Raw genomic sequence first — 26,500 nt, 5'->3', positions numbered from 1 at the left:
TCCTGCACTTCATGGGCCATAGCTGGGGATGGAGCTCCCGGCGCAAGGCGGGGGATGATGAAGCCCCCCATGCCCGCCTTTCCCAGGCGATGGGATGCAGCGATGGCTTTCGGCAGCGTTTTAACTCCCACTCTCTCCGCTTGCCTTTTCACCCAGGGAACGCCAAGCCCGAAGGGTCGCCCGTGCTCTCCCACGAGCCCGCCAAGGTAAAGCAGGAAGACAACAGGGACGTGACGCGACCGAGCCGACCCGCTGTGAGTCTTAAATTATTTCCCGCGGGAACGTTGCCAGCCAGCTTGGCCACGTGTCCCTTGGGTGCAGTAGCGCAACCGCGGGGACCCCAAAAAAGAGGCTAGTACCGTTGCTCCTCCAGCGGAGAGGCTGGAAAGCGGCGGTACGGCGAGAGCCCGTGGGAGGTTTGAATGCTTGAGAGAGCGCATGAGTTTTTATCGGGAGCCCAAGTCTAGGGGAAAGCGCTTAAGCCTGTGTTTTCACGTGAAGCAGATGCTTAAGGGCTTTGCTAGCTTGGGTGCGGTGGTTGCCGCTGGCACATTGTTGTGTTCCGTGCTGCATGTCCCCCCGCAGCAGCCCGGCGGAGGGATGCTCTGCTCGGGAAGGCTGGGCCACCAGCCCCCGACAGCCTTCGCAGCTTAAAACCAGACCTGGTAGTGGTCTCTGTACACTCCCGTTACGTTATTCTGAGCAAAATCTCATCCGAAGTGTTTCCTCCTGGTTTAATGCTGTTGATACTTGTATTTTAAAACTGCAGAGTCGGCCTAATAACAAAATGAATTTCTGCTGCTTCTCTCTTTTAATGTGTATTATTGTTTTGTTGATGTTGTTTTTTTTTCTCTACACTCCACAGCGTTGAGCTAACAATTCTAATTTTATTTCTAACCTGCTTGCCCTTCCTCTGGCTTTTTCCTGTCCCGATCTGTTTCCTCTGATGATGATTATTCTTCCTTTACCCACAGAGCTATAAGAAAGCGATAGATGAGGTTAGTGATACCTTTTCTCAGTGGGTCCGTGCCTATGCGAGGTTGACTAGTTAGCGCTTAATACCGACGCGGGTTTTCTTGGTGCTGACGTTGGAAAAAAAGGTGGCGATGCAATCTTGGGTCAGACGGGAGACGGAGCGATCGCGTTTCGGCGCAGGGAGCCTGCCCGTGGGGAGGGGAGCGACGCTGCCGGTGTGCTCTGCTCGGCCGTGGGCTGCCTGAAACCCGCTGGCCAGACCACTTGCATGGAGGCCGTGGCGAGAAGCACCCCAGCGTTCACGCGCGGAGCAAAGGGTGCTGCCGTTGTCCGGCGTATTGGAAAGAGAATGAGCCGGAACGGAGGTTTCTGGTGCCGGTGGAGGTGGTCCGGGCAGCCCGCACCGCTCGCCACGTTCTGCTCTCAGCTACAGCCCCCGGCCCCCCACCCTGATTTCAGTGGGACCATCGAGCGCTGTTTGAAATGTATTCTCAGCCTAATTTGAATGAAGGTGCTTGGCAAAAAAAAAAAAAAAAAAAAAAAAAAAAGAAAAGGAAAACAGAGCAGTGGAGTACAGTGGGTACATTCATTCTCATGGACCAGACCGTGAAGCCGGAGTCAGCGGAGCGGTCTCGGATGTCGATGGGCAATGCTAGTCTTCATCCATCCTCTTAAAAAGAAAAAAAATCACAGTTCTGAATAACACCTTTTTCACCATATGATAATATTTTTAAACGTGCATTCATTTGGTGACTGCAAATGTTTAAATGTCCATGGGAAGATAAGTTTTCAAGAGACAACAAACATTCCCGATTTAGCATTTAACTTGCTGCGCACATGCGTCGCTGTGCACGCACCGCTGGTACCGGTAACTGCGGGGCCGTAATGGAAAGCACTGGTACCGGCAGCCTCTCCTGCAGCCTCTTGCCTCTAAAAATAGAAGATAGGAAAGAAGGAAGATGTGCTGGTTAGGTAACTTGTTCTCTTGGATAGAACATGAGCAGTGTGTTTTGTTTAATGAGGTGCTTTGTTAAGAAAAAGGCACATAAATCAGTGTCTAAATAGAGGCAGCGTGTGTGCTAAATTCAAGCTCAATGAGCTGTGTGATTTTGGAAACGGATCCGACTCGATTCCAGCAAATATTAAATCTAAAGAAGTCTTTGTAATTAAAAGTAATTAAGGAGCACTGATACTGCTAACTTAACGTGTTATGTCACCCTCAGTAATAACATTTCAAACACATGTGGAACTACAGAGCACTTTCTTTCTAGTTGTCAGATTGTTTTTGGTCCAAGAGCAGCTGAGTGAAGCCGTTTAATCCTACAAAGTGCTCATTACTTAGAGAAAATGATAACATCAAAGAATTAACCATCCCGAGGCAAAGCTTTAACTGGGAAATACGAGTTATCTGGTTATATTGTCTGGGAGTGTTATTGCTGTTATAACTTCCAAATTAGTTATTAAAAACTAATTAAGCTGATTTTTAAAATACTTGACTATCTTCCAGTGAGGACCGAAAGAAGCTGATAGGGTGCCTAGAAGCACGGTAGGAGTGGAAGGTGCGAAAAAGAAGTAATTTTCACGGTCCATCGCTGTGATAGAGACGGGTCCATCGCTGGTCCTGCGCTGCAGGAAGTCCAGCTGCAATTTTAAGGCACAGACTTAAAGCCCTTTTTAAAGCCAAAAAGGCTCTAATCCAACTCAAAGGCAAGCGCTCAAAAAAACAGCATGGTTTTTTTTTACTCTAAATGGAAAGCTGTTCAAATTTTCATTAATTCTTATGTAGAGAAAGCAACAATTGTATAGTAGAAGCTGTTACAGCGCTAATTAAAATAATTAGTTGTCGTGACTGCAGATTTGACTGTATTTCAATCCCAAACATGTTGGCATCGAAAATAAACTCTTGAAATACCACATTCTCTCTTCAATCACGATAAAAAGAGCCTTTCTTTAAAGGTACAGAGAGTGTTTGGAGAGGGAAATATAATACCCTGCTGTGAAGCAGGGATTGATCCTTTTTTTTTTTTTTTTTTTTTAAAAAAATAGCTTTTTTTGGTATACTGATATTTAAAGGTCTGACACAAAGCTCTCCGAGGTCCATGAGAGTCTCTCCTCTATGTCAGAGGCCGGGCAGGGCAGACCTGGGAGCAGAACGTGGGGCTGTCCGCCGGTGGGAGCCCGCCGGGAGGTGTGGGTCACCGATAACCAAAGTACAAAATTGCTTGCAAAATCTTCCTGCTTCTCGGTTAAAAGAAATAAACTGGGTTTGCATCTCAGCCATAGAAGTTTTCCATCGTTTTCTTCACGTGTCGCCGGGATAGATTTTTAAGAGCTCCCTTTGCAACCGTAATTAATATTGCCGTAGTCGCCCTGCTGGAACGGTAAACTGGAAATGCAGTAAATGAGAGTATGGCCGTAAGACAATTGTGGAATTTAGTCTTTTTCAATGAGTTTCTTTCTCCCTAATCCTCTATCTCTGACCGAATGCACTGATGCCTACCTCGGTCACTAATATAGGGAGAAATGGTAAGACTGACAATTGCGATGCTTTGTTCGTCACGTGCATGTCTTGTGCAACAGAGTTCTCTAACCCATTCTAATTCGAGCTCTCATGCTTTTCTGCCCTACTGCTTCCCCCTGCATTGCTATAAAAGCATGTAAGATAACAAAAAGTCTCTTTTCTACACGGTGCCTGCCATGTTCCTTGTTTTGAAATAGCGGTGTCTATTTTATATGACTGTCGGGTCTGAGACCTCATCAAAGTCATGGTAAACTGAAAAATTATTACTAGGCTTTGGGACTGCTCCTATCCTTTTTTCTCGTTTCGAGGCTTTTTTGGTTTTGTTTTTTTTTTTTGTCCTTAGCTTGTAGGCTGCCACATTTCCCATAAAGTGCTTAATGAGTCCCGCTGAGGGATTATTTTTTTATTGTTGTTATATTTATTTTTATTTTTTTGATCGTGTGGCTGACTCAGAGCTGCGACTCCAAAGTCTGGCTGAGCTGGGCGCTTCTCCTTGTGCTCCTCACCGCCTCTCGGCAGCCGCCCCACAGCGGAGACTCACCACGGAAGCAGCTCTCGACGTGGGGATTGCACCACTCCATGGGAGACGCTGTCATTGCTTCCTTCCCAAATGCATTTATTACAGAATAAAGACAATTACGGGGTCTCTTTGAGAAGTTTGAAAGAAGAGAGAACCCTGCAGGAGAAATTCTCTGAGCCAATCTTTGAAATGATGTTGTTTTCCAGTTTACTATGATGGTGACTGAACTTCACCTTTTCCAACAAATATAATTTTGTCGTGTATATACATATAAGTGTGTGTATATATATGCACATACACGTTCCAAACAGAAAAAGAAGAGGTTGGCTATTGATTTTTTCAGTGAGCGTAAATCAGTTTTGTTTTGTTTAATAAATGCTACATGCTACAAACATTGTCTTACGTTCGTCTCATGTTTGTAACGACTCTGTAAAGCTATTTCTTGTTGCTCGTGCTGTTAGCATTGGCTTTTGGAGAGATGTATGTGACATCCTCCTCCCTTTAAATATAATAGCCATCCCTTTCTTGTTTTCTTGCCCCCATCCCCTTTAGGATCTGACGGCCTTAGCCAAAGAGTTGAGGGAGCTGCGCATCGAAGAAACCAATCGCCCCCTGAAGAAGGTGACGGACTACTCCTCCTCCAGCGAGGAGTCGGAAAGCAGCGAGGAGGAGGAGGAGGACGGGGAAAACGAGACGCACGACGGGACCGTGCCTGTCAGTGACATCCCACGGCTTATGTAAGAAGCACTTTCTTTTGCGGGGCAAACCGTGAAACCGCAGCGTGTCTTGGTCTGGGGGAGCAGTAGCTGTGATACGGGACGTGTCCAAAGCGCGTCGGTGTTTGGTGGCTGCCACTGGGAACGGCGTCACGGTGGCCAGGGGCAGTTTGCTCAGATGGGTCTTTTTCCTGGTCCGAGCTAGAGGTACTTAATGGGAAAAATTGAATTCCTTGCACTGTACATGCAGTCAACTTGGGCTGCAAGCTGAGGGACCTGTTCCTGCTGATGAGCAAGGCGGGTTTTTGGCCAGAGTGGGTGCACCTGACCTCATCCACCCCTTGGTCCTGCCCACAGGGTTGGCATGTTAAGGCTCCGTCTGCTCTTGAGCATGATCTCGCCCCTCGTCAGGCCATGCAGAAGCACAGTACTTGGTGGCCTGCCCAGTGCCAACTGGTAGAGCCAGCATTACAATAACCTCTGATTTTTGTCTTTGGCTCAGTCACTGTGCGGGAAGCAAGATTTGGGGGACTAAAACGTTGAAATGAAAAAGTCAGCCGACTGTACTAGTGCATCCCTGTTATAGGTCATGGGACACTTGTGCTTTTGGGTATCTCGAGAGGAGAGAGGAGGGCGGCACAGCCCCAACAGGCACAAAACAGCTGTCACCACGCAGAGTGAGCTCACGGAGCATCCCTACCCGGGCTCCCGTCCCGGTGCTTTGCAGGGGCGTTTCTGGGGGCTCTTCGGGGCAGCGGGGTTGGACTCCTGCCCCTTTGAATTTGCAGAGGAGTTGTGGCAAGGCTTTAGGGGATTATCTGCATCTTAATCAGTTCCTTTCCATTCTTCCTGCTAAATTAATTATTAGTCAATATAGGTGTACCTGGCTTCATAGTGGCGGGGTGTGGAGCGGCAGGGAAGCCCTCCGGGTGGCAAGGAGACCCAGGGAGTCCATGTTATGCTGAGTACCAAGCTCCTCAGTTGGAGCTTCCTTCCAGCAGAAGAAGAAAAATCAGAGCTCTCGGAACTCGTCAGAGAAAGTCAGTAGACAGAGGGATGGCCATGAATATGCAGCAGAAGGATGGGCAGTCACGCGTGCGAGAAGGGGCCTCAGGCTGCTCGCAGAAGAGGAATTTAATCAGGAGTGGTTAATCTGTGCTGACGTCCTTCCACCAAACACCTTGTGTTTGACACATCGCTTTTCAGCGGATAAAATGTCTCACCGACTGCTTTGCAGCCGGATGTGTCGGAGGACAGGCGTGGCGGTGAGGTGGATGCCTCAACCACGCTGCCAGCCAAACGCTGCTTGCTCCGGAAGGTCTCCTGTCCATGACCGTGCCTCAGAGACGGAACGTGGAGATGCAGACCCTTGGTGTCACAGTGAGGCAGCAGGAGCTGTGTCCGTATCTAAGCCTTCGTGGGTACCTGCGGGCATGGCTGCACTGCTGTGTGTCGGGGAAAAAGAAAGTCAGTGCTTGGCCTTACACCCTTATTTCATAAAAGGAATCTTAACTCAAGTTCAGACTAGATGCGGTTGGGCTTTTTTCTACCAAAGCTGTATTTTTCCGATGTTCGGTGTTTTTCATTCCAAACTGGGGCTGAGAGAGATCATTTCATCTTCTCCTGCACCTTCTAAGTGATCTTTGTATAACCCACTTTGAAACTTCCTTAGGCATACTCCCTGAGCGCTGGGCTGCTCTTCATTTCAGCTCTGTCCAGGTCTGTCCTGCTGCAGGATAAGCCCATCCATCCCTTTGTGTCCCAGTGGATAGGAGGGACTGTTTACTCCTTCCGCCTCTGCAGATCCCTTTTCTCCATCTGAAGATGATGATGACTCCCTTCAGCTCCCTCTCCTCTGGGCTGTGCAAGCAGCTCTTGCCCATGTCCAGGGATTTCTTGCAGGGTGATGTGGAAACTGCACGCCGATGAAATTTGGGACCTCAGGGCTACCACAGCCATTCTTTCACTCACTGTATGGTCTCAAAATTAACGTGACCTCCTTTGTCTCTGCTTTCTTATTTCTCAAACTGGAATAACTGTGTTATTTTCCCATCCTTTGGCCGTGTTGAAGCGCTAATGGTAGGAAGGTGTGAGCTCCTCATGTGAAAGGTGCCGCAGAAGTATGGCACGCTGCTCTTTGGAGTGCTTTGGTGATGCCTGTCCAGTCGTGTGTTTGATACGATGCAGGCGAGGATCCATCATCGAGCCAGTCCCACCTTGGGGTCCCCGGGGCTCACATCTCCACCTGGGTTGGACCAGCAACCCTCTTGATTCATGCAGGCTTGCTGTGGCTTTTCCAGGCTCCCTCGTGAGCCTCTGGGCGTTGAGAAGTAGGTGCGCTTGGGGGTGACGTGTTAAAGAGTAAATTACTTCATATTGATGGAAAGCAACTGCTCCGTATGGCTTTTAAATGCAAAGTAATAGGATTTAACAGCAACATCTTCATAACACCATCGACATTTTCCGGCGCACAGGCAGGGCTGGGTAATCCAGAGGCGCTTTGTCATTTGCTTTTCGTTTCGTTTGAATTAGATTTAAGCAGCCGGTCTGCTAAGAACTTCATAGTAAAGTAACGGTGGTTGCTCACCACCTGCGACATCCACTCTTGGGCGGTCCTAAAATTGAATGTGTTTGAGAATAAATTCCAGCCTCTCCCTCAAGACAGGGGCACAGAAATAAACTCGAGGCGGAATCGTGGGTTAAGGCTGTGTTTTCACCTGGAAAACAGGGGAGAGCTGCAGGACACAAGTTGCGCTCCTGCCCGCACCTCCTCCAAAGCCCGTCCCCTCCCTCGCCTCTTGTCATCGCGTGCTCTGATGCGCCGCTCCCTTTTCGGGGCTCGAGATGGGGAATAAAGGGAGTGAATTATTTCCTTTAACAACTTTCTTAAGTCGAAAAAGTGATGCGAGGTAGAGCAGGACTGCAAGTCCTCCTTACCTGGTTATCCGTGGTCTTCTCAGGGCACCGTGGGATGAGAAAGGCTCTTCTCTTTGGTCTCTGTGCTCTGTCTGGAATGTATCAACCTGACCCTCATCCTGTATTCTGACAACGTAAATAATTTCCCCATGCATTTAAGTGGATATGTTTTCTAATTTTTCTTCCTGTGAGATACAAAGCCGTACTGTTATTGAAATAATACTGTATTAGAGGATTTTTCATCCAATTTAGCAAAAGGCATTTCTATCATTAATGCTTTTCCTCTCTGTCCTCAGACCAACAGGAATTCCTGGAAGCAATGAGCCGTACAACCTGGGAATGGTGACGACCCACGGGCTAGAGACTTCCCATGCAGATACGTTTAGCAATATTTCAAGGGAAGGGACTTTAATGGTGAGGGAGGTAAGTTGCAAAACAAATATTTCCATGGAGCATCTTCAGGAGGTTTTGCCCATGTAAGCACAAAAACTAACAGCGCCGTGTGTCCGGAACACAAAATGACTCAGTAAATTGTGCTCGTTAGCGCTCTCGTAATACAATTTACACTCGGAGCAAATGTGACAAGTGCAAATGTTTCTCAGAACTACAAACAGCAGTGAATAGTAATGCCAGGGCACGGCGGGGAGGATGCTCCTACAAATGACTCTGCCGCAATCCCACGATAGCTCCAGGCAATCGAAGTTCTCTTTTCAGATAATTCTAATTCACAGCATTTAGTAAACATTTTATATATTAATCGAGTTATAGAATATATTTATATAGCTTATAATTTGGAACCTGGCCCAAAGTTTCCCCTCTTCTCCCCAACCTTTGCCACCGCGTAGCCATCAGAGGCGTGCAGTGTTTGTAGAGCATATGGAGGCTTTTACCAGGGGCCGGTCCTGCTGGGGGAGGTCCAAACCCCCACCCCCACTAGCCAGCCGCCCTGCACTCGCCCAGTGAGCCGGCTGCGGGGTGCACTGGCCATCCCACCTGCATGCGAGCCCCCATCCCCGGCTCCGGCGTCGCGGAGGTACGTCTGCGGTGGGAGCAATCCTGATGGATGGTACTGCAGGGGTGAGGCAGAGGAAGGCTGCGGAAGGTCTCCCCCAGTGTTTCTCGGTTTCCCGGTTGCTGGAACATGCTGGCGATGCTGCTGGAAATGCAGGCGGGGAGCAGGTCTCCTGGTGAGGGGGCAGGAAGCTCCGGCAGTTGGTAAAACAGGGGAGTCGCTCCTGCTGGCACGTAGAGGAGGTGGATGGGAGAGGAGAAGGAGGAAGGGGAGTTTGGAGTCAGCAATCCTAAAGGAGGAATATTTAAATTAAACGCAAACTAGACTTGAGCAGCATTTTAATTCTTAATTTGTTTATATATTCACATGTGAAAGGAAAAAATGCAAGTAACTTTGAAAGAGAGGAAGGAGTTAGCAGAAGGAGTTGCAGCGTGTTTGCTGCCCTCCTCCACGAGTTTTGGAGCTGGGCAGCACCGCGCAGCCCACCTCACCCCCCGCTGGCACGGGGCCGTTCAGAGCGGGGATCCCCGCAGCCTGGGCATCCGTGTAGCGGGGAGGGTGATGCGGTTGAGCAGGAGAACATGTCACCGCTATAACGGCCAGCCAGCCCTGAAGTGAGCTTGGTGGTAAGCATCACAGCCATAAAACATGTGCTACGCCAACAACGCCGTTCGAGAGAACAGCCATGCAGAAGGGTTTAAAAGCCACGGGTGAGACAAGCAGCTGGGAAGCCCCTCTGGGAGGAGGGAGCGTGGTCAGAAGCCCAAACTGCAACCTCGTGCTGGGTGCTTACGCTTTGGTCCCCACCACCGCCGTAGCCATCAGAGGAGAGACTTGCTGAGGTCAGTGGGCTTTGAGCAAAGGGCTTTTCGCTCTTTGGTGGGACGGCGAAGTGGCTGAAGGTGATGGTAACGAGCGATCAAAAGATAAACGTTGTCAGGACTGGTCAGAAACTTGGTGAGCCTCTTCAGAGGCAGTTTTCCACTAATCCCAGTAAACGGGCAAGTCTCTGTAACGATCTCCTTGATGTGCTCTGGGTGGGTGGAATTCATCAAGACGGCAAATATCTCAAAACGATAAGCAGGGAAGGGAGAAACTTCCCAGCACCTGCCCTGCTGCACGAGGTGGGGCTGGCGAGGAAGGGGAGCCCCGGGGGAGCCCTGGGAACCTTGTGTGCAGGGCGAGGTGCCCGTCCTTCTGCTGATGTTCTGCCGGTGCTGCCGCTGTTCACTGCTGTTTTGGGTTACAGAAACATGCGACGGGGGCTGTGTTGGCATTTGCAGTCAGGCTACTCGCCGCCGTAGCTGTGCAAAGCCGTTAAGGCCAATGCTGATCGAGGGGTCAGATTCTGCTGTCACCGTGGCCGGTGGCCGTGTGGGAGAAGAGCTGGCCATGGGGTTTGCACCCATAGTGGCAAGAGCAGAATCTGCCCTGCGTTCCTTGTCTCAAAACGACGATGATCAGGCTTCTCTCGCTGTAACATGGCTAATTACTTTGTATTTCTTCGAGGGTCGGGGGGTGGGTTCTTTTGCTGCTTGCCAGATTGCATGGGGATGGAACCAGCAGAGAGGGTCCTTCTCCTGCGCTTGCTCTGGGAACTGGGGGACTGGCAACGACTTGGTTTTGTTTGGGTATTTTTCTCTTCTTTTTCTCTCTCTTTTTTTTTTTTTTTTTTTTTTCTCCCCCCTCCCTTCTCTTTCTTCCTCATGCCTTGTGTCTCTGCAGACCTCTGGTGAAAAAAAGCGTTCTGGCCACGCAGCCAGCAATGGCTTTGCAGGTCACATCAATCTACCTGACCTGGTGCAGCAAAGCCACTCGCCTGCGGGCACGCCGACCGAGGCCCTGGGGCGAGTCTCCACGCATGCGCAGGACATGGACTCGGTGCCTGAAGTAGGTGGTGGGGGGCTCCTCCTTCTCCTTTGCATCGCTTTAAACACGTATTAACATCTCTGCCCTGTAAAGGGCCTCTCCTGCTTTCCTCCCTGGCTTTTCTCACCCTTCTCTCTCTTTGTTTCTGGTCCACGTGGGTGAGTCTAGTGGAAATACAAGGGAATCTGATGGGTTATTGCTACGTGGGTCTATAGCTGATGGTAGGAATGCGTGTTAGGTCTTCTCTCAAGCCCACCAGCTGGAGTTTTGGTGGTGATGGCTTGAATGCTGCCAACTGATGTGAAGGTCCAAATTTTTTATTATTTTTTTTTTTTTTTTTGGCACTTGGAAATAGGAGAAAGTTATGAGCCAGTGATGCCATTAACTTCAGTGGAGCCCAGCTTCCCCCGGTGCAATCTCTGATGCTTAGCATGATTCAAAAGGTTGGCAAAAACCAAAGCCAACAAAATTCTAGATAGTTCTTCAGACTCACAAAATTCTGCACAGCTTTAAAACTGTGTGTTTGCAGTCATGCCAAAGTATTTCTCCCTGGTAGCTGCTGTACAAGGACACAATTGAACATTAGCATTGTATAACATGTAAAAAGTCCGAGAAAGTACAAGATGTGACATGTAAGAGAAGGGAATTGGTGTTTCTTGCTTACCATCACCAGCTGTGGGAACCAGGCACATAGTTCTCCGTTCTCCCATGAAACAGGCTAAACAGGTGCTAAACAGGCTATTTTATTTAATTTCTTCTTTCTTCGTTTTGTTGGTTATACATCAAAAGTTCTGTCATCTTATTCTCTTTCATAAAAATTACGTGCTCATTCTATGGTTTACTTTTACTAGCAGTATAAAAATAAAAATTGCTTGGAATTGGGCATTGATAAAGCGTAAGAACAGATGGTGCGTGACTTGGCCTCAAGGTTTTATCTGTTGCCTCGTTGCCTTTAAAAGCGGTGATGAGAGAGCTGATTCTGAAAGTAACACCTTCCGCGGTCATCCTGGGACTGCTTAAACGCAGGCAAGGATTGGGTTTAAATACATTCATTTATAGAATACCAACCAAGAAGATCTTTTTCCGTTTCTAAAGCTGCATTTTTAGGGCTGACTGAGCCAAGAGTGGGTGTAAGTGGAAACTCGGGGATTTAGTTCGCAGGCTTTCGGGTGACTCATGGTGCTGCGAACAAAAAGGAGGGAGCAAGCGCGACCTCACCCTGCGGCTTGATGCTGTCTCTGTTGGCCACCATGGGGGTTTATAGGTGGTTGAACAGGACCTGGAGGAAGATGAGGTCTTGATATTTAAGTAACGGACTTGTAAGTTATTAAAATGCCAGCTTCTTAGGAGAAGAATAGCTGCATGTGAGCAAAGAAAAGACACGCTTGGTGCACCGGGATGAATTCTTCGCGATGCATTTGTAAGAAAGCACCTGGCTCTCGGCTGGAAAGCATCCCTGTAAATACTCAATTTTGCCCGTCCTTGAATAGTTGGGGCTTCACGGAAAAGACGTTCAGTGCAGGAAAAAAAATGTGTATTTCTTGGATATGAAAGAAGCACAAAGTAGCGAGTAAATCTTACATGCGCACACAAATATGGCCGTACTGTGTATGTAAATGTGGTATCTGTTCCCACAGCCTTCCCTGCCGCAGGCTATTAACTCTTCCCATGGATCTCGGTTACCATGTACTTTTTGGAAATCCATCCTGTTTCTATGGAAACAGGCGGGCTGTCAGGGCCATGGAGATGGGAGGGAAGCAGGGTGCACAGGGCATGGACGCCAGGTCACCCAGCCAGGCACCCTCCAGCCCCAAAACCTGCTCAGCGCCGCCACGGACAGTCCCAAGGCACGAGGGTGCTCCTACACCCCATGGGGGTTTTGCCCCTAAACCTTTTTGTACCCCACCGGAGGACAGGTACCACCCAACCCAGTTTTGGTACGGATGTGCCGGGGCGGCGGGATTCCCCACAGCGTGTGTTCCCGCAGCGCGGTCTTGTCCCCATGGCCACTGTCACCACAGGGGCGGTGGCGTTGGGCACAGGGAGCAGCCAGGGCGCTGGTGACTTGGTGATGTGAAAGCTGCGGAAGATTTATTTCAGGGAAGGAAGATGTCCAGAGGGAGAAAAATGTGAGCAGTAGTGCTGCTGCAGAGTGACTTGGTTTTTGCTGCTGTTACAGCTCTTAACGGGGGTCATACATAAAGCATGTCCTGGGTAAATACTGGAGTAGGAAAAATAAGCCGCTCGACCAGGGGGGGAAATCACGTCACTGACTCCCAAGGCAAGGATTTCCTTTTGCTTTGGGAGAAGGTCTTGGCCTCATTTTCTGCCTTGACAAAGCAATGGCTTTAAAAAGAAAGCAACATGATGTTGCAGTTTGCTCCTCCCCAAATTACTTCGGCATAGTATTGGCTCCGACGTTGCCTGCGAAACCTTCAGGTTAAGTTTGGTTAGCTTAGAAACGGCCCCTTCTGCGGTCCCACCTGAAATGCTGTGGACAATTTAAAGCAGGTTATTGAAATTGCAGGTGACCCGTAGGTGACGTCCCCGTGAGGACCAGGACAGAGGTGTGCTGAAGACCAGATTTGGCGGGGGGGGAGGAGGGGGGGATGGAGCTATGTGGGGGATGCCGTCTTCTGATCAGCTCGAGCATCCAAGGCATTTCCAAACACCTCCTGATCGCAAGCTCTCCCTGCAGCATCGCACAGCTCACCCCGGCCCTTCCCCGCCTCCAGCACTTCAGATCCTCCCAAATCCGGAGCAGCCAGGCGTCCTGAGGGGCGTCGCTGGGTCCTGCCTCAGCCATAGGTGTGAGGACCAGCGATAACAGCCCAACAGAATACAAAATTTTGCTAAAGATGTGACTTTTCCCCCTTTCCAGGGGGCATCGATGTTTTGGGCTTAGCCTGGCAAACCCCTCGATAACGGGCAGTAAAAAGCAGAGTGGTATTATGGCTGTACGTCCTCTCCTGGTCCTAAAATAGATTTCCACGACCTGTTGAAACAAAATCTTTGCTCAGTTAACGTTTGCCTTGGCACAAGGAAAGCGGCAGGCCCACCTTTCCCAGCTCTGAGTTACTTCGGTGGTCCCCGTTGCCGGGGCTTTCCGGGGGCTCCCAGCGCCGTCCTGCCAACCGCAAGGTGGGAGAGTGGGAGAAGCAAACCCTCGCCTGCCCGACACCCCAGAGAGGGCTTTGTAAGGCAGGTGTGTTACACGCGGAGGAATTGGGTTTTACCTGCGTTGACTTCTGCCTCTGGCCCTGCGGCTGCTCCGCTAACCGGTCCCGTGGCTGCGCTGTGCTTCTGCCTGCGAGAAGAGAGCAGAGCCGGGCCCTGCTCCTCTCCTTTGCTGTTGCTCGTGGACACTCACAAATCCAATTTAATGTTTTTCCTCATTAGTTATGGGGGAGGAAGAGCAAATGTTCACAGAGGGCTCGAAAAGGGCACCGCCGGGGTAGGCATTGGGTCTGCTAACTAGTCTTACATCTACACGCGTACACAAAATGATGTATTTCTGTGCTATGAGCTCTCTTTTTGCTGTTTATTTTCCAGTATGGTATGGGAAGTAGCACCAAAGCCTCTTTCACCCCCTTTGTGGACACCAGAGTGTATCAGACCTCGCCTACTGATGAAGATGAAGATGAGGATGAAGAGTCATCTGCTACTGGTAGGAGGCAATGGGGCCAGTTTGAGAGGGGAGGGCCTTGTGGCAACCAGGTCGTGGAGACTGAATAACCCCACTGAACCTCTTCACCATTTTACTCTTGTCCAGACATTGCCTGTGTCTGCATCCTTGTGCTTTTCAGTTTCCACCCAACTTCTTTTCCCCTACTGGTGAAATGCCACCAGAAGGGTCCAGGAGAAAACAGGGAATGGCAGAAATCCACCCACCCATCTGCCCGGGCAGCCGGGAGAAATGTTCCTGGCAGAACTGGGAGGTGGTAGTCGCTCCAAAAAGCTGGCAGTTGCTCAGAAGTCATTGAAAATGGCTGGATGTGGGCAGGTGGGCAGCAAATAGCACTGGTCAGCTTGGTAGGCAGGGCTGGGGGTCTGGGGCCATCACATCCTGATGGGCTTGGTGGTGGTTCCAACCCATGAGAAAATCGTGATCATCCCTCTTCAAACTAATAGCTCATAACATGGTGATGACATCAGAAAATACACCAAATATTGTCTTCCTATTCCAAAAAAAAAACCTGATGGAAGAGGTACATGCAATTAATCCATCATACCTCACTGTTTTGTTGTGTTTCCTTGCAAGCCCTGTTCACCAGCGAGCTGCTCAGACAGGAGCAGGCCAAGCTGAACGAAGCCCGGAAGATCTCGGTGGTGAACGTCAACCCCACCAACATCCGTCCCCACAGCGACACTCCGGAGATCCGGAAATACAAGAAACGCTTCAACTCGGAGATACTCTGTGCTGCTCTATGGGGTAAGACCCCTATCACACCGTGCCCTTGGCAAAGCTCTGCAGAGCGTGTGGCTGGGGATGAAACATGAATGTGTCATCGCAGAACCGAGCCCCTGCCTCTGGTTGCCCCCTTCTCCATCCCAGGCAAGGCTAACGTCCCCGAGTCCCTGTGCTGTAAGAGTGATTCTTTGTGTTCATGGGAAGGTCACAGCCTTAGCTGGGATTGGGCACTCTCTCGGTGGTAGCAGAGAGGAGCTTGAGGTGTTGTCTTTGGGAGCAGCCGTGGCTCCTGGTGCTCATTGCCCTCTCCTCTCCAGGTGTGAATCTGCTGGTGGGCACAGAAAACGGCCTGATGCTGCTGGATCGAAGCGGACAAGGGAAGGTCTACAACCTGATCAACAGACGGCGATTTCAACAGATGGACGTACTCGAGGGTCTTAACGTCCTCGTGACAATATCAGGTACGCCTCTCGTGCTCTCACCCCATCGTTAACCTTCTTGGCCGTATTCTCGAGCAATTCCAGCTCGGACAAAACCTGCCTACGGGTGTCAAAGGAAAGCTCCCGGGAGAGCTGGATTATTCCAGAATCAAAGGTGTTAGCTCTGCAAGAATGCTTCTGAGAGCCATTTGCTCCCATCTCCCGCTGACTGCGCTTCATCTGCAACACTCCAACCTCCTTCAGCAGGGAAGGGAAGGTGCGGGATACAGGCAGATACCCCAGCAAGGCTGGAGGGGGCAGCGGGAGAAATGCTCCTGGCAGAACTGGGAGGTGGTACCTTGAAGCTTGAGGGGGCAACAAGCTCTGGTTATGGGTCTGTTTGGCTTTAGCCAAGGGACCACAAACCATGGCTTTGCTCAGGGTGCCCCAAGCATCGCGAGGGGCCGTGGGATGGTCACTGTCCCTCTGGGTTCAGCTGGGAGCTCCGGAGCTCTCAGATCAGGCTCATGGGTGATTTCTGACAAAAAAAAAAACGCAGAGCTCTGTAGTCAGGCTCCCAGCAGAGCGCCCAGCACCCTCCCTGCAGAGCGGCCCCATGAAGCACGCAGGCGGCAGAGCCGGGGCAGAGCCTTCTCCTGCTGATGCCTGCCCCGTGAAGCTCACGGAGGGCAGCGAGAGAAATGCCCGTTAGGAAAACTGCTTTTATATCATCCTTCTGTTTACTTTCACGTTGTTCAACACCCTTCTGGGCTCACTCTGCGTCTGCCGACAAATTCCCGCTCCCTCCGTTCAGACAGGGCTCCTAAAAAGTGCTGGTTTATCACTTACTTACCTTGCTCTGCAGCTCCCCTGTGCTTTTGGGGATGCAGCTGTAGGAAGAAGGGGTGGAAGATGAATGGGGGGGGGGGGGGGGGGTAGCGCTCCCCAGGCAGCACGAGCTCCTGAGGTGGCGCTGAGGACGAGCCCTGGGGACGTGTTGGGAACCCACGAGCGGACAGAGCCGCTGGTTTACGGTTTGGGTCCTCTCCCACCGACCCCGGTGCAAGCTGTGTCCTTTCCCTGTAGCGGGGGTGGTTTGCGGCAGCGGGGAGGTTTATAGGCAGGTCACAGCCATCCAAGAGGCGTGCAGAAATTTGGCAGCCCCTCAGCATTGCAGAGCCCAGCACCGGGCTCATCAGCAGGTAGCGGTGCCTGTCGCGGACCCAGGAGCTCGTGTCTCAGCTCCAGGGTGGAATTAATGTTGTATGAAGGAGAAGAGAGGAAAAGAAACAGGTAGTTGAGTGGTTGGGTGAGCCCTGAGCGGTAAGAGAGCTGGGGTCACAGCCCGGCTGTGCCCAACCGTCTCTCCGTGAACGCTGATTTATAGGAAAAGGAACACTTCCAGCCTGCGGGAAGCAGGAGCCCGGCTCTCCCAGCATCTGCCTGCAGTCTGGGGGACGGAGGTCTGGGCGCTGCTTTCCATACCCTTTTTCCCAAGAAAAAGAAAAACAAAACGCAATGACTAAATTACCGTTTTCAACTTCATCGTGAAACAAACTTTAATTTTATCAACTTCCGAGTGAAAATAAGCACTGAGATCTCGAGATTTCCCGTGGGCTCGTGTGCTGCTCTGACAGAGGTGTTTCCTTTGCCAACAGGAAAGAAGAACAAGCTGCGCGTGTACTATCTCTCCTGGCTGAGAAACAGGATTTTACACAACGACCCTGAAGTGGAGAAGAAGCAAGGCTGGATCACGGTCGGGGACCTGGAGGGATGCATCCACTACAAAGTCGGTGAGTGGCATCTCTGGAAAAAAAATGCCTGAAGAGATGCCCTTTTGTTCTCTAGTCTCAGATCTGACCTGACAATTTCTCTTAAAAGTGTGGGTAGCCCATAGCCACAAATACATTTGGTATTCATCCATATGTATTAGGTGGACGCTTTACCAAACGAGACCCAACAGAGAGACAGCCTGAGAAGCTGCTCCTGGAGATGAGTCAGAAAGAAAGTGAATGTTTTTTTAAAATTGATTTTATTTTCATTTTAGTGAAATATGAAAGAATCAAGTTCTTGGTGATTGCCTTAAAGAATGCTGTAGAGATCTACGCTTGGGCTCCTAAACCATATCACAAGTTTATGGCGTTTAAGGTATGTTTATCTTTTAACCACAATACACTGCAATTTATATATACCCGAGATCTCTGTACTGTGCAGAGCAGAAAAGCATCTTGCTTATATAGCTGAGCTCCTTGGAATGCCTGGCAGGCACGGGAGATGGGATACCAGCCAGAATGGCTGAAGAGGTGGGATACATTTTGCTTGTGGCTAGCAATTAAGTGTTAATATTAGCTTATGCCAGCAGGCTGTACTTGGGAAGTTTGCAGAAAGCTGTACTTGAGTAAAATTGAGTTGGAGTTTTTGGTGTGGGTTGTTTGGGGTTTTTTTTGTGGTTGGTGGTGTTTGTTGTTTTTTTTTAACCTCTGGCTGATTTTTCACATACAGTATGAAACCAGGTTGGAATTATTTTCCATTTTAATTTGCAAGGTCCTCTCCCCTTCTGCAATGTGGATTCTGTTCCAAGACAGAAAGTCGGGGAGAATGACCCGTTCTTTCTGTCTTTTTCTCTCCCTTTTCATCTACCTCAGTTTCCTTCAGTGAGACCTTTCTCCTCTCTAACCTGCCAGCGGGTATTTTGTACTTAGTACTTTAAAGCACTTTTCATCCTAAGCTCTGTGCAGAGACGAGTCACAAGGGGCAATGCCTTCTGGAGACGTTCATGCTGAGTAATCTCATTTTGCATCCTTCCAGCACAAACGGGCTTATTCAGTATTAGGTCACATTTGCTTTTTCTGAACAAAAGCCAGAATAAATGGGCTCAGTGACATGGAGAGCTCAGCAGCATTAAAACAGCCTGGGATGCAGCCTCCGCGGGTGCAGGGGAGGATGCTGATGCTGGTTAGTGGTCCTGGTGCTGCTTCTCCAGCCTGGGGTGGGCTGAGCATCCTTTCCTTGCCTTGTAGGCAGGGATCTGTCGGGACGGTGGGAAATACCACCCACTGATTTTTCCCTGTCAGGAGCCAGAGAGCCCTTTTCTCTCCCTGGGGGTGTTTCACCCTCCTGCTGAAGACCTAAGCCGTGGAGAGATACTCTGTCCGTGCCAGGGAGATGGTCCCAGCCTGCATCCAGCAGGTTAGATTGAACAGGGATAAGTAGGTCTTTGCTGATCTGACTCATTTCAGCTGCCCAAACCGGAGCGGTGATCCCTGCCCGGAGAGGAGGTGGGTGGTCACAGCTCTCTGCAGACTTTGGACTTGTTACCCAGAGCGGCACCAGCACCGGCACCGGGGGCTCCCTGCGTGCTGGCTGAACGCCCGCTTGTGTAAAATGGAGCTGTCACCTTCCTTTCGAGGCCAAATCCTCAGGCTCCTGGGGAAAAAGAGCTGTGCTCGGCAAGGGTGAGCGCTTCTCCGCTGGGAGCGAGTGGGTAATACCCTCTGAGGCAGCTGACATAGGAACGGAGAGACGGGAATATAAATAACTACGTATTTCATAGGAAACACAGGCAAACAAATATGATTTCAAAACCGTGTCGGGCTGCTGCTATGGGGATTTGTTGGTTTGGTTTTCTGTCATACTCACTGAAGGGATTATAAAAGTCTTTTGCAGATCTCCAGCACAAGCCGTTGCTCGTGGATCTCACCGTGGAAGAGGGTCAGAGACTCAAGGTTATCTTTGGATCACACACTGGTTTCCATGTGATTGATGTAGATTCTGGGAACTCTTACGATATCTATATACCATCTCACGTGAGTACACAGGGCAGTGCTGCTACATGACTAACGCAGGTCACCAGCAAGGTTTGGATGGGCCCTTGGTGGCCCAGGAATGGTGACCAGTCAGGTGACATCTTGCCATGGGTATGACATTCTCCGGTGCCATCCTCATTGATTAAAGAGCTTAAAGAGGACTCGGAGGTATCACATGCTTCATGTTCATTATTCGCCCAGGCTATCGCTGTCCTCGTGCCCAAGCAGTCGGGTTTAAGGTTGCCATGTCCCACAGAAAGGAGAATCTGTCTGTACACCACATGGAGCAGTAACGGAGCTCTCTGTAGGACAAGATACCATGTAACCAGGTTCTCGGGTATTGGACGACACAGGCCCACCAAGAGCAGGGTGCCCACTGCACTGCCCCATTGCCTGGTGTCCCAGATGTGCTCACCAACACTTGTTCCTGCTGGGGCAGCACAGTTTGCCCAGGTGAAGGTTGCAGGATGAGGGTGGCCCGAATCTCAGGAAGCCTGCTGCTCAGAACTCCCAAACCCCCTGACAGCAGGGACTCACTACAGGTCCTCTCTCAGGTCCATCAGCTATTTCAGGAAAGACCCAGTGCTACAAAAAATACTGTAGGTGAGATTTTTCTTGTCAGCTCGTTCAAGCTCTGTCCATGCTGTTGGCCCGAGCAGCATGAGAAACCGATCTAGGAGAAACTGTCTCACTAATCAAATCCAGGAACTGCTGATCCTCCTCTGCGAGAGCTAGCGAGAAGCTTAGGGAGGAATACTGGAGCAGTTTGGGATGGGTTTGTGTTGTCTTAGCTATGGAAGGGCAGACATGGGTGGAAAGTCACTGTAGCTGCCCTTGGAGCTAGAGCCTGATTGCTAAAAAATGGGAATACTTCCTCCTCCCTAGGAAGTTCCTCCCTAGGGCTACCTGTAATATTCTGGGCTTATTTGCCTTAATTTGAATAGGAGATGGATTCATCAGTCAGCAGTCGCTGATTTGTGTTACAGCACAGTGTCAGCCGTCAGTCTTGGGGGCGTACGTGTTGTGATCTCTCTCTAATTGCTGAACCTGTTTATCCGTGACGTATCAGCTTTGATGGTAGGGTAAACATGACAGTTTATTCCCCTTCAAGCTTATCTCTGAAAACCAATGCCTGTTTGTTGAATCGAGGGAGGGGGTTGTTCTTGGGTTGGTTTGGGGTTTTGCTTTTCGAAGACTCCGCTCCCTTCCCCTTTCCCCTTCCCCCATTCAATGTAATTCTGACTTTTAGGGTTTATTTTAACTGCAGATTCAGGGCAATATTACTCCTCACGCCATTGTCATCCTGCCTAAAACAGACGGGATGGAGATGCTTGTGTGCTACGAGGATGAAGGCGTATATGTGAACACCTATGGACGGATAACTAAAGATGTGGTGCTCCAGTGGGGAGAAATGCCTACTTCCGTGGGTAGGTCAACCCTTCCTCTTCACCTGCACGAAATACAAATGACAAGTAAGATGAGGAGTCGGGGATGCTGAGATGGAGTCGTTTGGGCTTTTATTTAGCAAAGGAGATTTCTCCCAGCCAGATAAGAGATGCACTTGCTAAATTTCTACAGTTTGGTCCCGTGCAATAAAAGCAAGTGAATTCTTGAGTATTTGAGCTCTGGTTCATCTTAAGGATAAGATAATACAAGCTGCTGTACTGGTGGGATACTGTGTTGAGTGGAAGGGGGGCCGGGTGCGGAGCCGGGAGCACGTGGCTCGCTCTTCTGGCTCTGCTGTTGCTCAGCTCCACGACTCCCGCGCTCCCCAGCTCCTCGCCCGTGGAAGCGATACTTCTTCTGTTTAAATTACTTGGCAATTTCTGGATGAAGAGTGCTATGTAAAGGCTATTATCCCTGCAGGCACACGCCTGGCCGCCTGTGCCTCCGGCCGCCAGAGCTCTGCCGCTGATCTACGTAGGCTTTGAATAACAGCTGACGAGAGCCTTTTTGCCCGTTGCGTAACATTGAGCTCAACACACGTTGTAACCGCACGCTTCCTTTTGACAGCCTACATTCATTCCAATCAAATAATGGGCTGGGGAGAGAAAGCGATTGAAATCCGGTCAGTGGAGACGGGGCATTTGGACGGAGTATTTATGCACAAGCGAGCTCAAAGGTTAAAGTTTCTATGTGAAAGAAATGATAAGGTAAGTCCACTTCAAAGCTTGGATCCGTGCTTTATGCCACAGCCAGCTACTTTTAGACTTTAAGTCGGGTTTATCTTGAGGTTAATAATTAATCTGAACCCACTCCCAATTAATTGTCGCCAGTGCATGCAGACCTCAGCCTGTGGTGGGAAGATCTACAAGATCCCTTTGACCTCTAGCTGAGACCTGCGTTGACTTGGCTTGACTTTCTCCCCAAGTCTTCCGTCTGAGCTTTAACCATTGAGGCTGCCAAGTAAACTCTGCAAAAGTTGAGAAATGGTAGCAGTGAGGATGTGTAAGTGAGCCTGGTCTGAGCTCTGGTGCACAAACATTTTGATGCGTTTTTAGATGCATTTGGATGCATCGTAAATTATTTTCTCCTCGGAGCCCCATCTTTTTCTGTGGACAGCATTGATAAATAAAGCTCTGGAGGAGCACCAGAGTTGCACGGGGAACGTGGCTGTCGTGTAGATGACCCTTGCCACGGGTGTTGCTGATGGAGCAAGGGGTGCAGGGAGTGAGGGAAGAAGAAATTGCTGGAGGAAGAAGAATATTTGCATGGAAGAGATGGTTGAGTGCCAAGGTCTCGTTTCTGCTATTGGCATTTCATCTCACAAGGTTTCACCAAGATAAATCGGGACCATGCAGCAGGGAGTTCTTTCGTAACGAGCACGATCACGAAACACGTGAAGAAACTGCTTGCTCTGTCCCCGGAGCAGGGTTTAATAACGTGCAATAAATAAGGTTTGAGGCCGCGATCAGTTTATTGAACAGCTGCTCATTAGTCGAGCATTGCCCTACCTGTTGCATGGAGTTAGGCTGGAGCTCTGCAGACAAAATGTATCCTAACTTCACAATTGAGCGTATCGTGGGAGGCTGCCCAAGAAGCTGGATTTTAGTTGCCCACATACCCCTAGTTTGCTTTTTTTCTAACTTTTGAGGACTTGGCTCTGCAGGTTTTATACTGTTGGGGTTTTTTTAAAGGGTTGTTCTTTGGTTTGCTCCTATTGATTTTCCTTTTCTAAGAAAACTGGAAAAAACCCCACCTCGTTCTTTCTAAAATACTGGAACCAACTGATCGCCGGTGGGTTTGAAATACTAAATACAGACGTTTCTCTTTCCGGAGAAATGGTTAACGATGAAAGTCATGTGAAGATTGAATAATTTTTTGTTCTTTTTAAAAAGGACAGAGGCTTCAGATTGTCCCCTTCCAATATTTGTGAATTACAACTTATTTTTTATGACTTCCGTTGGGGTCAAGTGCTGGTGGATCCTGACAGAAGCACCAAAAATCGTATTCTTCATACAGAGTCCTGCTACGTTTCTGTGCTTGGAGCATATTGAAGGAAAGGAGTTTTCCTGAGCTTTACTTTCAGGAATAGCTGAAATACCAGAACTAACTTTTCCAAAGAAAACCATTTCAAACCGAGGCAGGTATCGACCCAAATGGTTAACGTTTAGCAAGCTCCAAACCACTGACAGCAGTCTTATTAATATTGCATAATAAATGGTGCCCTGGCAGTAAAATGTGATAAACTTGGTATTTTTAAGGCGTTCCAAACCTTGCTCTCTTTGGTAGTGATAGCAAGGGAGGTTTTATTACCGTGTTTACTAATAAGTGGTTCGATTTCGATCGGAGTCTTGCGTGCATTAGCTCCGGCCCCTGAGCTCTGCGGAAAACCGAGAATCGGGCAATAATGGGTCTGCATAAAATTTCTGCCGTCATCCGGAGAAAACAAGCAGGGAGGGAGGTTGAGGCAGAGGAGACCATGGGGTGTCCGGAAGCTCCTGCTTTCCTCGCTCACCGAGACAATTAACAGACATTTTCTTGTAATAATAAAAATTATTAATAAGGTTTTTTTTTGGCTTCCGAACAGGTATTTTTTGCATCGGTGAGATCCGGAGGAAGCAGCCAAGTGTTTTTCATGACCCTCAACAGAAACTCCATGATGAACTGGTAACAGAGGAGCACTTGGCACTCACCGCCATGGCATTATTTCTAATTTAAAGGACATTAAACACGTGGACTAACACTGTAGAGGCAGATGCGGAGGGCCCCGAGGAACACCGCTCCCCACGCTTCCCCGGCGCCGTCAGCCCCGGGGTGGGGGCTGCGGGCAGGGATGGACTTTCGCGCTTGGACCCCCCGAGGTCTCCTGATAACGCTGTGTTATAGTGGGTTATGAATTTTCCTTTATTTTATTTTATTAATTTTTTTATTTTCCTTTTTTCTTTGTCCCCTACTTTGTAAGAACGGGGAAAGAAACAGTGTCAAAAAGTCTGTTTTTAATTCTGTCTGCCTGCTAGCATCAAATATATAGTATGTTGTAAAGTTACCAATTAAATCTGGTGAGAGACAGCACAATAAATGTACCTTTTATCTTTGTGATGAAGGCCATAACCGTATAGCTGGGTAATTTTAGAAATCTTTTGCCTTCACCAACATTTACATGTTGCTTTTGGCAGCAACGGCTTAACGGATTTTTAAAGAAGAGAAAAAATAATAGGTTTTTTTCCCCTCTTTTGGGAAATGGATTTTAAATGGCTAAACTACTAGCCTTAGACTAATAAAAATCAGCTACCATTTTTGTCAAGTCTGTCAATCCATATTTCTATATGGATCTTCACATAATGGTGTGTCTTGATAGGGACAGAGGTGCCGTTTGTTGTTGCTCCGGAGGTGCCCGCCTGCCCCGGGGCTCGGCCGCGGGCGCCGGGACGGGGCATCGGAGGAGGAGAGGACGGCGGAGCGGTCGGAGGAGCCCCGCGCTTGCCCCCGAGGCGGGATTTGTGGCCGCAGACGGCTCCCGGGATGCCGCGGGCGCCGGACCCCGATGCCGAAACCGGCGTGAGCTGCGGGCGCTCGTCTTCCCCCGAGCCCGGAGCCGGGCGCTGGCGTGCGGAGGCAGCCGGCGCGGGGACGGGGACGATGAAATGAGCTGCCCGTCCCCTGCGTTGCTGGATTGGGCTTGTAAAGAGCTTAAAAAAAAAAATATATATATATATATGTGTGGTTTCTTCGGCCAAGGTTCTGAATCTCTACTCGTTTTCCGCCCCCTCCGCTCCCTAGGAATTACCCAACATACAGTGAAAGACAACATCTGTGCCGAACCGTGTGTGTGTGTTTAGTTCAGGTTGAATCGTGTCCTTATAAACTCTGCTCAGTTGATTTCCGTTTTCGGTGCGTATCTGGGGTTTTCTTTCTCAGTAGCTGCAAGCATGGCCGCCTGTGGTGTTGGGGTGTCGCATAACAAGGTCTGTGTTGCTGGTTTTAACCTACCTCGTTTCGGTTGGGGTTTGTTTTTTTGGTTTGGTTTATTTTATTTTTTTTTTTTTTTTCCGTTCCGCTGTCGATCACAGCGCTGTTACCTCCAGCGACATATAGAGAGCTTAACTGGCAATCTTGGTGTACTCAGTAACGATGGCTTTATTAAAAAATGATTAAATCAACAGGACTTGGTCAAACTTGAATCTTTATCAAGGGTAAGAGGTGACGCGGGGCGGTGGGGATGGGAGGGGAAGCATCCCGCGGGCAGGGCTGCGCGGCAGCGGTACCCACGCAGGCAGGGCATCGCCGGTCGGTGCCGGCAGGGATTGCCTGCGGCGGGATGCCCGGCAGGGCACGGCCTCCAGAGGAGCGTGGGCAAGAGGTGCTTTGCAGGTGCCACCTTCACCCTCTGGGCACTGGGCATCCTCCCCCTGGTCCGGTTTAGCCCCGCACAGCAGCAGCCCGCCCAGCGCCTGGCTAAGCTCCCTGCGAAACGCAGCGATGGCCGTAACGCCGCAGCGCTGGAATTAAAACCCCATACAAGTCCCATCGCAGACACTGATCGCCACCAGCTCTTTCTATTTTCACTGTGGTTAAAATATAAATAAAATAAGGCCCGGAGCTTTATATTATGTTGCAAACTGACTTTTTTTTTTTTTTTGGTCCCCCTTGAAGTGACGAATACACAGCTTTGGATGGGGTTTTTGTTTTTTTTTTTTATTGTGAGTTTTTTGGGTACAGTGACAAAATAGAAGGGAATTGTTGTGTTTAAACATAAGGTAGCTTGTGAATGTATTCATCAGAACCATAGAGTCATTTGGAACAGCGTAAGAAGCCAATATTAACGCAGTCTTGTCTGCGGAGCGTGTACATGGACATACCATAGAGCAAACGTATTTCTGGTGCCAACACAATAAAATACAAATCTTCAACATTAAGCCACTCCTTTTACGTTTTTGTAAATAAAAGCTGGGGTGTTAACAGTTAGCGGGTCATGGAGGTAGAGGAGCTTTTCAGGGCTCCGAGTGGTGATGCCCTTTGCCTGGAGGGGCTCTGGAAAGCGGCAGGTTTGGGCAGGGTGCCTGCGGGGCGATGGGGCACGTCCCCCGTGATGCTGCCCGGCAGTGAGCAGCAGCTAAGGGGATGTCTCAACAGATCATCACCACCTGAAAACTTCTGCTTTTCTACAAAATTAACCCGTGATTATTATTAAGAGGTGCATTCCCCTCCACATACTCCTCGTTTCGATTTCTTGTCTTTTGCTGTAAGTACCATAGCTTGTGGCTGATCAACGCTATCTATCAGAAACTACTTAATTTTAGTCTTTAAAGAAATAAAACCTGGGCTCCTTTTAAAACCCCGTTTCTGCGAGTTTTTAGCCGGGAAAGGAAACTTACTTGTTCAGCTGAGCAGTGCTGCAGGAGGAAAAAGAGAAATAATGTCTGTGCACGCAGGAGTCACTTGAGCCTGCTGCAGGTTCAATTATTTACTGAGCTGCTGTGAAATACTGCGTGAACTCTGGGGACAAGACATATCCTCCGTGGTAAATGAAAGAAAAGCCCCAGAGCTGGTGCGAGGCCGTGCGAGGCTGCGGGGTCACCCCCAGAAGGCTGCGGACACCGGGGAGATGCTGGGTACCATTCCCAAGGTAAAGGATGCTCCGAGGTAAGGCTGTAGCAGCTACTTGTGGGAATCGACTCTGTTTTCAAACCTGTTTCAGCCGGTGATTATCAAATGGCATTTTATTTCTTGTGAGACGGTTTGGGGGTTGATCCTATTATGTATTTTGGGACAGAAAGGGGATGCTTGAGGTGACCCTGGCCCCGGCGCTGGGTTTGGTTGCTGGAAATGGTTGAAGTGGTGCTGCAATTCCTTGTCTTGACCTGAGCCCACGCAGGTCCGTTGCTGCTCATG

General features: G+C 49.5%; 1 protein-coding gene across 1 annotated transcript in view; it reads left to right on the top strand.

The window, feature by feature from the left end:
• TNIK (TRAF2 and NCK interacting kinase) overlaps positions 1-24,768 on the top strand; it is a 79,695-nt gene extending 54,927 nt beyond the window's left edge. The window contains exons 18-30 of the mRNA XM_082486983.1: positions 157-254; positions 4,569-4,753; positions 7,945-8,071; positions 10,386-10,550; positions 14,082-14,196; positions 14,791-14,961; positions 15,258-15,401; positions 17,018-17,152; positions 17,407-17,507; positions 19,016-19,165; positions 20,433-20,592; positions 21,179-21,318; positions 23,196-24,768. Coding sequence (XP_082343109.1) covers positions 157-254; positions 4,569-4,753; positions 7,945-8,071; positions 10,386-10,550; positions 14,082-14,196; positions 14,791-14,961; positions 15,258-15,401; positions 17,018-17,152; positions 17,407-17,507; positions 19,016-19,165; positions 20,433-20,592; positions 21,179-21,318; positions 23,196-23,279 — 1,775 coding nt within the window. The 3' untranslated portion in view covers positions 23,280-24,768. The remainder of the gene's footprint in view (positions 1-156; positions 255-4,568; positions 4,754-7,944; positions 8,072-10,385; positions 10,551-14,081; positions 14,197-14,790; positions 14,962-15,257; positions 15,402-17,017; positions 17,153-17,406; positions 17,508-19,015; positions 19,166-20,432; positions 20,593-21,178; positions 21,319-23,195) is intronic.
• The last annotated feature ends 1,732 nt before the right edge of the window (positions 24,769-26,500 follow it).

Source organism: Vanellus vanellus (assembly GCF_965231255.1).
Source record: "Vanellus vanellus genome assembly, chromosome: 8".
Classification (NCBI taxonomy): Eukaryota; Metazoa; Chordata; class Aves; order Charadriiformes; family Charadriidae; genus Vanellus; species Vanellus vanellus.
This window is presented reverse-complemented; position numbering and strand designations above follow the sequence as displayed.